At 41.0% G+C, this 10660-nt stretch overlaps 1 protein-coding gene across 3 annotated transcripts in view; it reads left to right on the forward strand.

Moving 5' to 3' along the window:
* LOC128301407 (mucin-5AC) overlaps positions 1-7417 on the forward strand; it is a 92009-nt gene extending 84592 nt beyond the window's left edge. For all 3 annotated transcript variants that reach the window (XM_053037857.1, XM_053037859.1, XM_053037858.1), the window contains one exon: positions 4806-7417. In XM_053037857.1, coding sequence (XP_052893817.1) covers positions 4806-4930 — 125 coding nt within the window. In that variant the 3' untranslated portion in view covers positions 4931-7417. The remainder of the gene's footprint in view (positions 1-4805) is intronic.
* The last annotated feature ends 3243 nt before the right edge of the window (positions 7418-10660 follow it).

Here is a 10660-nt window from a genome sequence, read left to right on the forward strand (position 1 = left end):
CGCACAGGTGTCGGGCGACAGGGTGAAATGTACGCACCGGCCCGGGTTAAGTGCATCGAGGAAGTTAAAATAGCTTGTCGATAATTTATTCAATTAGTAGAAATTTTTGTCATTATTAAATCATTCATATACTCTCTGCATGGTACAACATGCTGGCCGTGTGAGAGTCTAACGAAAGTTGCATTTTTAATCGCAATGAACATATTTTGTTGGAATTAGGAATTAAAAAAAAACGCGACTGTTGCATTACACCTTGCAACTCGTTTATTAACTCAAAGATAACACACACGATAACGCATAACGATTGTCTCCAGCGGACGCACAAACGGGAAGAGATCGATCGTCAGGATCGCGAGAGCGATCGGTTAGGGCCCGTACGAGTAGTCCTCGCTACATCGGATGCTGTCAGTTCCCAGAGTAACGAACTGGATATATAACACAACACAAATATATCCTTGATTACCAACATTTGACCTTCGACATCTCTTAAGGTTACCTTATTTCCTAGCCATTTTTGTAACTTTGTGTTTTACTGAAACACTCTTTAATCCACTCTTCAATATCTGCTTATCAAAGCCGCTACAATCACTTGGTAGATAAGACTAGTGAAGAGATGTTGAGGTTGAAACGGTTAATCTGTTCCGATCTGAGCCTCTTATAGAGGGACATGATTTGTGCCAAAGTTTTCAACATTTCTCTTCAATAGGTTCTCTTTTTTCTCTCCCTATCTCTCTTTTTGGCGTAACGACCTACTAGGTCATGTCTGCCATATCTAGCTTACTAGACGTAATTTACTACGCAGTCGGATAGCCAGTTCTTGCTACAGATGATAGGTCCAGATGAGATTTTGGTTCGGTCCGTTCGTGTAAAAACCGGCGTTTCCCCCTAGCATCACTATAGCCTAGAGTTCCTCAATAAGATTTCTCATCCGCTCAGGTTCGAGTGCACTTTTTCTTCGTTAATTCTTAGTTATCTGATGCGCTATGCTCCTCCATCTCAAGTTGGACCATTTCCGACCATATTAACGACAATAAAAGACTTAACGGGTTGGGTAGTTTGGTGTAACTCTAATGGCATGACCAGCCTATCAGAACCTATCGATCATTATACACACTTGCCAGCTCATGCTGTCCATAGAGATAACTATTCTTGTCCTTTCATTCATTAGAATCCTTAGAACAACATTAGAACTGATTTGTATTGCAAAAGGTTTAACTCAAATTTTAAATGATTTTAGAACATTGCGTATAACTATTCAATCGTATCTTTTGTTACTGGCATTAGCACAAAATAAAATATTAAACTCAAGTAGTAGCACTGATCATCATTCTTAGTAGCTGTCGTGAACGTATAGCCTCCGGTACAGCCATTGTATAATCCTGCTGAAAGGAACAATCTTGCACGGACAGTAAAAACTGCCCCTTCAGCCGCACACATACACTTTGGGAAAATTATTCATTTTCAATCGATTAACTTCAAATCAAGCAATTGATTTTCAAGTGATGCTTTCAACATGCCACTCCATCCCAGGTGCTTCACGCTGCCCAAAGGAAGTACCGTAGCAAAAAGGTTTTTCCTCCAAAGTTGCACCCTCTACGCAGTGCTGAGTTTTGAATTAATTCCTTGCCTGCTTGGATGGAGTGCTTCGGCTACTTCGATCCATCGCAAAAAGGAATAGAACCACCACCGGCATCACACCAACACGCATGCTCACATCTGACAGGATTCGAATTCGCGGGGGGGAGGGGGGGGATGCTGCTGTGCGAACAAAGCGCCCAAACACAGAGGGGCGGCACTGCGGCCCTACGCAACTAGAACCTAACCGTGTACCAAACGAACCGGAACCGAAACCACGTGTTTTGAATGCCGAACAGTTTGCAGCAAAAATTCGACTCACTTGGCAGCAGCATGGTTGGCGATCCTTTTTTCCAAGCGACGCCTTTCGCCGGTTGTGGTGGCAACATCGTACGGTAATTTTCGTACGGTTTCGCTCGATATCAAACGGAAAGTGAACCGAAATGTAGGTTTCCTGAGAGTGCTTCTTCCACTTCTGCTTCTTCTTCTGCATCCATCTAAAGGAGGATGGTTTGATTGGGCAGTACACGGTGCCCTACAGTCTTGTCCCCGATTCGACGACCCGGCATCTGGCTGTAATGATTGATGGTGCTGCTGATTCCTTTCTATGGCTTTTTTTTTATCTGCCTATTCCCAGTAAGTGTCCAGCCCGGAAGGAAATCAGCTTATGACGGAAATTAGACCAAAAGCGTTGCACAATAAAGTGCAGTAAGAGCACGTTTTTTTCGTGCGCCTTTACGAGGGCACGTTTTATTGATGATTTATGAGAAAATGGTTGTAAGGGCGATCAAACATCATGGCAAGTGTGTCAAGAAAGGACGTCAAACATTTGAATGATTTGTTTCACCAGTTGTGAAAAACGCATAACAAACATGAAAATATTATTTCAAATATATAAAAGCTTCAAACACGCAAATTTCTCAAAGATTATGAACAGAAACTTTAAAAGCAATGTGAAATATTAACATATAACATCGAAGAACAAGACTAAGAACATAAAGAAACAGAAAAATAACAAGCATATTGAAGATAAAAAAGAAGCGATAAGTTAATGTTTACTAAAAAAAACTCAACAGCGACAAAGGTTCGCTCATTTCAACATTGAATTGCAAACGGCAGGAAAAAAACCATCGAACAAGCAACATCATCACAATGAAGCAACTTATCGACACACGCCTCGTGCAGCACGTGCCGGTGAAATAATTAACGTTTCTTCGTCCACTTTGCATATCCCGTACGCACAATCCCGTCTTGCCAGTTCGATCGCGCTTAAATGTGATTACACATTCGACAAGACGAACGTACCGAATGGAAAATAGCGTCCCGCTTTGCCCTTAGTATGCCCTCCGAATTCCTCCGCAGTCGGACCGACCTGTCCTAGGGCCTAACATTGTAACCAATGGCCACTCCAATTTGATCTCGTGGCAGTGTGGCGCCGAACGTGCTGTACCGTACGCTCGGGTTGGCATTGGGTTGCGATTGGACTAGATTCGTTTGCACGCGTTGTTTTGTGTGGAGAGCTGAAGGACGTGAAAGAACTCGCGGGCCGCTTGGTGGGGATGTAAATTCCCCTTTATATTTTTTAAAGTACGCTTCTGTTGCTATGAAGGGTACAAGTACTGTATTAAAACCAATACAAAAGGAGAAGAAATTTGGCACGACGTTGAATGAGTTAGATGAGGGAACTAAGCTAATTACTTAAGTTTATTGCAAATAAATTTTGGCACACAGCAGTAGTATTTGATGAATTATTAAACGTTATGTTATGGTGCTGGCTGCCAACCGGGCTTTCTACAGTCTGAGACGACTTGTCCATTCAAAACACCTGTCGCTACGATCGAAGCAGAGATCTTATAAACATGGACTTTGTCCAAAGCTGACGAAACCCTCTTAACCGAAAGTTCGAGAGGCAGATGATCAGAAGGATTTTTGGTCCCGTATGTGTGGAAGGACAATGGAGGAGCCCTCGCAGTGACGAGCTCTTTGAGCTGTACGGCGAACTTACTGTGGATTATTTTCGCCAGGCTCCGGTGGGCTGGTCACATCATGAGAATGACACTGGTCGATCCAACCCGTAAAGTCCTTTTAGGGCGTCACGCAGGAGGTGTGGTTGACCCAAATTAAGATGGAATGATGGCGTTGATGTGTCCGCCAGAAAGGCCAGGCTGATGAACTGGCAGACGACGGCGCTCGACCGTAAGCGGGTTAGAGGATAAACCTGCAGCAGACCAAGGCCAAGAAAATTGACTAGTACAGGCAGTCCCCGAGATACGCGGTTCCTCTTATACGCGGATTCGGAGATAGGCGGTTTTTGGAAATTTGACAGCTGAGCTAGTTTATAGCACAATATATAAGCAAAAAGGATAAAATTTGATTGAAATAACCTTTTTTGTGTTATAAAACATTTTTTTCTAACTTATTTTAATGTAACCTTTCTAAAAATCGCCTGATCCGTTGCATAAATCAAATGCAGAGAAGGAAGTCGACTCTGTGACTTTGAAGTATATACGAAATTGCACCAGGATTCGACTTACGCGGAAATTCGAGTTACGCGGATTTTTCCCGGGTTATAGCGGTCCGCAATAATAGCGTTTCTCGGGGACTGCCTGTATTTACAGCAAACCGGAACTTACAGATTCCATATTAGTATTCCATGGATTCAATTATGGGGATTTTTTTTACCAAAATAACAGTACCAGTAGAGCGATATTAATAGAAGAATAGGAATACATTATGGATTCAAAAAGACGGATGCATAAATGCTTGTTTCGTGGGATACATAAGAGGTTGTTTATATGAAGCCTTAATCAGTATCAAGTAGATAAGGTCCCCGAAAGTCAGTAACAGATACATATGTACACATTTTCCTTGGTGGAAGCCCTCCACCGCCATATCAACGACAAGAACATTTGCCCACGGGGCACATGTAACACTGGAGAAATGGAACATAAATAACTGACGCAGAAATGTAGATTTCAAGCATTTCTCGTTTAAGAATTCTGAAGAAAAATAGTCCTCGAAGAAGCCTTTTGTTTTGTACATTTGATTTAACTATATGCGGGTTTGTGTTATGAGTTAACAAAGCCTAATCTGGAGGATGTTTCATGAACGCGCTAATTTTGTATTGTTTTGTTTGTATTTCTATTGACTGCTACTAACTTAAACTGGATAATACACTGCCAAACGATACTAAAACAATCAATTCCAATTTCTTCACCTCTCCCGCACAGTGACCGACTCGCGAAGTTTCCCGCAACACTCGTCCCAGCACACCACACCGACGACGCAGAAGAAGAAAGGTTTCTTCAAGAGCTTTTGGAAAAAGTCACGCCACTATTCGCTGGAAAAGCAGTAAAGAGGTTTCGCGACTACGGGAACGATGCGCGGGACAGCAACGAAAAGGAAATGACAGGACGTGGTGGACGAGGTAAACTGTACCCTTTTTGACCCTTTTTACTGGCGGGGCTAGTGGCACACTGCTTTACAACGCCGCGGCGTAGTGTACGTGTCACCCCTCCAAACTCCCCCCCAAAGTCTCTCGCAACAGGCAACCGAGCTAACGTGCCCTGGGTAGGCGTTTAGTAGTGTGAGGTAAACATTTAACGTGTAAGTGCAACTAGTTGCGAGTAGAACACACAAGCAAGCAAATGAAAGAAAGAACTACTAGAATATACATTTTAACAAACAACAACATTGAAACCTTCCCACACAAACACACACACACAAACTCAAAACCTTAGACGAAACAATGGAAACGAAAGGAGATTGTAAAGCGAAAGGTTCTGTCAAACTTTCTTTTGAAGGCAGAAGGAAAAACAACATCACCCTCCCGAATGTCCTGTCCCAGTTCCGCGGAATGTTGTTGATTGGGCAGCAGTTAACGTGTTCATTCGCCATTTTGGGTTTTGTCGGTGTTTTGTTATCTGAAACAGTGAGAAAAAACACTTCAAATATTACGCAAAAGAAAACAGAGAAAGAACGCATAAGAAATACAGTTTAATATGAATTTGCATAGTGCGTTTACGTGTGCGTGTGAGTGAGTGTTGATCGAAATGATTTAGAATAGTTGGAAAGTGGATTGTGAAAAGGAAGCATTGATGTCGGTCCTATTGATAGAAGTGGATAAAAAAAAGAGTTAGCAAGTAATAGGCAAAAAGAAAGAAAACAAAAAAGGCTACTTTTGAAAAAAAGAAGCGATAAGCGAGAAGCAAAAAACCACGTAGTAGAAAAAACGCAAAGGAAACAAGAAAAGATATTAATCAAACAGGCAAATAAGGCATACGAAGCAAGAAAGTAAAACAATGAAAACGGTAACGTAAAGTGGTAAATAGATGAAAACAAGATGATAACATTGATTGTTCCCTACTCTAACCTAAGTACAGTTAAGGGAAATTCGGAAAATAGCACAAAAGCAGGAAAATACAGGATTTGGCGTAGAATGTCCGGATCGTTGCGTGCACAACACTTCAAATCTATCTGTTTGTTGTTTTTCAGAAGAAATAGGAAAATGGATGCGATAAGTTTGAAGGTGAGAAAAGTCATGTAAAGTTTGTGAAGACAGAGGATTAATTTTTGTTATTTTTCTACTTTGTTTTGGTTTCCTTTTTCCTTCTTTTTTCGATCGGATAGGTCGATCTGCTCTTCTTGATAACGTTGTAAACTTTGTCCCAGTCTTTTGTAATTATTAAAACCACTACTACCGAAACAATGGTAAGTGGTTTGCTTAGGGTTTATATGTATTTTACATTGTACAGACTGTTATGAAATGTGTTATATTTAAGAGTTAAGATTTTTGTTTTGCTATTTTCGTTTTAGTTTATTATCTTTTTATTGTTTTGTTTCGATCCAAATTGAATCTCATCTTTAGTGGTTTTTGTTTGTTATCTTTCCTTCTTTTGGGTGTTTCCTTTACACTTTTGTGAGATGATGAGTTGATGATGCTTATGTTATTGAAAACAGTTATTAGAAGAAGAAAAGATTTCGAACTCGTAACAAAGAAAAGAAGCACAACACATCTCCCAAGTTGTCCCTCAGAAAAAGAAAGCCACAATTTTATCAGCACCTATTCGGTAACGTAAACATTAAACTAAATCTTAAAACAAAGTTGGTAACAAGACGAAATGAAAAAAAAAACACAAAACCAGTGAATGCTGCTATTGCACACACACACACACTCGATACGAAACCATCACACATTCAAAAAAAAAACCAACACAACAAAATCACACAATAACACATACCTGTTGCCGAAGCGGTATATCCTTTTAGAGAAGAGAGCGAACAACAACAACAAAAACATAAACAGAATAAACAAAACTAACACACACAAAAACGCTTTCAAAGTAACGTCAAAGTTAGACATTGATGCGGTAAGTGAGATGCGCGGTAAATAGAGCAAAACACAAATAAAAGTTAAACAATAACATAACATAAAACTTGTAACAAAGGGAAAGATTTGCGAAATAGGATGCGAAAAAAAAACAGCAACAACAAACAAAACTGATAATGTTAATTAATAACGCGCGAAACGCAAATGAACCAACCAAACCAAACCAAACTAAACCAATCTTAAAAAAAATTACAAAACAAAGCACTGCGTAAAACGAATCGGAATCTCACCCTCTCCCTTCCCATTCCCGCTCAGTCCAACATTATGTGACCGGGGGTAACAGAGAGAAACGCAAGAAGAAGTAAACGGAAGCACACACACAAACAGGAAAACAAAATCCCCAAAACAGCAAACAGAAATGTAACTCACATTTTGCTTACATTTGTATCGAAAAAATAAAAACAAAAAACAAAATAAAAACAGTTAGCGTAAATAAAGAATCACAACTCTAGTACTCGGAGAGAAAAAAAAAACGGAGTGTTTTAGTTCCATTATTATATTGTATAAGTGTTTTATCCAAACTCTTGGGTCTTGGGTAAGTATTGAATAAAAAATAAATATAAATTCCAGGATTATTTCAACGAGTTAGATAAGGTTGAACTAGCAGGACCGAAAAGCAAGGCTCCAGCAAGAAAACTCTTCTCGCAAGAAGTCGGTGACGGGTCGCAGCATAATATCCTTGCCGACGATTGACTGTCACACCCATCTCAATCCACACTATTGAGTTTAATACCGATTGGAATTAGTATCTCTATACGCGAACATGATGACTAATTTGACCGGTTGGCTCTTTGCCTCTAACCCAACGCCTAATTAATCTGTCTGATTTGTAAAGATGCTGCCCATATCCCTTCACCGAAGAAAAGGTTTATGTAAGCTTAACGCGGACACACGCTAGCGGGACGGATTAATTAGCTGGAGAGCGAATCCTTTGGGAAATAACCGTATTCCCCCACCGTTCGTGAGAAGCATTCCGACGAAGGATCAACCGCCACGAAACGCGACGACGATGGGCAGGAAGGAGGAGTGCGATGAACCCGTTACTGTCATGTGGAAATCGATGTAATATTTGTTTAAATAAAACACACTGAAAGATACTGAAAGTGTGTTAAATGGCGATTTTTTACCAAAAAAAACCGGTAACAATATGTCCACTTTGATCGGAAATAATGCTTACATGCTGTAATAATTACGTTAACATTATTGTAGATTTTGTATTTTCTGTTCTACCACATCGTTTAATCGTTCAAATAATATCACCCAAACGATCAAGCAAGCAAGGTTTGTTGAAAGAATTAATCGGAAATATTGTTCCTTCGTCTCTCCGACGCGCATTGAAATCCCCGAACCGGACGAGAAAATAAACCTTTGAAAACGACCCGCGTTTCGATTTCTGACACCAAGAGAGCATCCAACCAAGGAGCTGGTAACTACAATCCTCATCCGGAGCAGCACGGCATTCCATATCGCTGTTTCCTTTTCGCTAATTGATCGTAGCTAACGAGCGTCCTCTCACCGCCTATCACTCTCGCATCGCCATTAAGGCAAAGCGTGGGCGCCAGTGTTAGTGTGGCTGATGAAGCGGCACGCATCCGCATCCCTGGAAATGTCGAGCGAAATCGTTCCAAAATTGACCCGTTTCGCGTTTTCAGACACCAGGGGAGCATCCAAACGAAGAGATAACATTCAACCTCAGTGGGGTTTCATCTAGCTGACTCTTTTTCGCATGCATGATCGCATTGGTCACGCGAGACGCTCTCCGACGACAGTCGGTAACGCAAATACATCTACACTTACCGTTGAACAAAAAACGTACAATCTTTTTATTTCCATTTAAGAAATGATTTCTGGTTTTATTATGATACACCGCTTAATAATGGCAACAGAAATAATAAGAGCCATGATTTTGTAGCCCGATTAAAGCTTTTAATTATCTCGTTTGTGATATTTTTCGCATTCTTCCGTGATTTTTTTTTTGACAAAAGCATTGATGTCATCGTGTTACGCACTGTGTTTTGTGGCAACGAGAGAATAGATGCTGAACATATTCTCATTCTCCCGACCCGATAGCACAAGCGATCGTGCGTTTGGCAATGATGCGAGAGAGTGAGGAGCCACAACTGTTGCAAAATCTCCTTATCACGATCGATCGATAACATGCGAAACAAGAGCAGCTGTATATTACTGTGTGATGATACCTCATTCGGAGATTTCTTTTGATTAAAGAAGTCTTTATTTTCCCGTCCGCATTCGACGGTGTTGGTGGTGAAGAGCAGGCGTTACTTTCTGCTTCTTGCATCATACTTACGCAATCGATCACATTTCTTTCATAAACAATAGCAGAGAAGTTAGAAGAAACCAATTTCCGTTTGTGTAATTTTATTACGAGTCCGTGCAAGATTCTTTGAGTACGATATTCGAAGCAGGAATATAGGACGGGAGCATCATAAGAGATTTAAACCCAACATTACTTACCTATTTCATATTATCTAGAAAGACCTTAAATAATCTAGTAAGCAATATCTTCAAAGCACACCGATCGCCCTCACAAGCAGGCTGAGCGAACACTCTTTGCCTTCCACATCGGATAATCGGTTGCTAGGTAACGATGATGATGATGAAGCTTTTCCTTCGATACTGCAAAACCACAAGGGTATATCGATCACAAACGCACAAAGTGATACGCTGGGAAGAAGCGCAACCCACATCAATATTCCACTGAAGCTGTTTCCGGTTTGCTGTGCTGCCGCCGCCACAGCATCGTGTTATGGGTAGCAGAAGGCCAATGAGCAAGTGGCCAACTAATAAAAGTGATCGGAAAAAAGGAAGCAGAAGCATCTTTTTGCACGTGATTGGTAGAGGGTGCGCCGCGTTTGCAAAAAGCATTCGATCGGAAAGCGCATACGTGTGTGCGCGCGCGTGTAATGGAGTGGAATTGGATTTTATTTTTTCGGGGGGATGAATTGTGTCATTAACCCGTAAGGCTCCACTATCGAACAATCATGCATGGTTTGTTCTTTCGGTACATTGTGGTAAGCGTTACGGTTTAAAATGTTTTTATGAAATTAAAAAGGGTAATAAAATAAAAATGTATTATTCCCAACCTCTTAGTGCCCCGACCATAATACCATATGAGCTATATATTCCCTTGTGGATGATGATGACGATAAATCGCACCTCTACCTCCGACAATGAAAAAAGGAACAACACCCGAGGGCTAGCCAACATCATAGTAGGCCTGGTTCACGAGAGCTCCCCTTCTACGATGCATTGATGGATCTCTTCTGCGACACATTGAACAACAAAAGGTGTAAGATCATCTGCTAAATCAAGCAGATCTGCTGATCTTGATCGGTCTCCGATAAGTGGGAGTTATTTTAACCGATTTACCCGGATATACCCTGATAAGATACGATCCACACACATATCTTCGACGTATTTAATCGAACGTTTAGCCACGACATTTGTCGACCCCAAAAAGACACTCTGAAGACTCGTCGTTACGTCGAAGTTTCAACACCAACAAAAAAAAAAAGAAACAATCGCAACTTTCTTATCAAAAAATCGACCAACGCTAAATCAAACTCACTTTAGATAACAGCGCACACACCTTTGGATGACCAGCAGAGTGTGTGTCGAATGTGTGCTGCTTATCAGCTGATTAAAAGGTGTGTTCGTGACCCTGCCACAGCGAAA

This window comes from Anopheles moucheti, chromosome 3, assembly GCF_943734755.1.
Source record: "Anopheles moucheti chromosome 3, idAnoMoucSN_F20_07, whole genome shotgun sequence".
In the NCBI taxonomy this organism is placed as follows: Eukaryota; Metazoa; Arthropoda; class Insecta; order Diptera; family Culicidae; genus Anopheles; species Anopheles moucheti.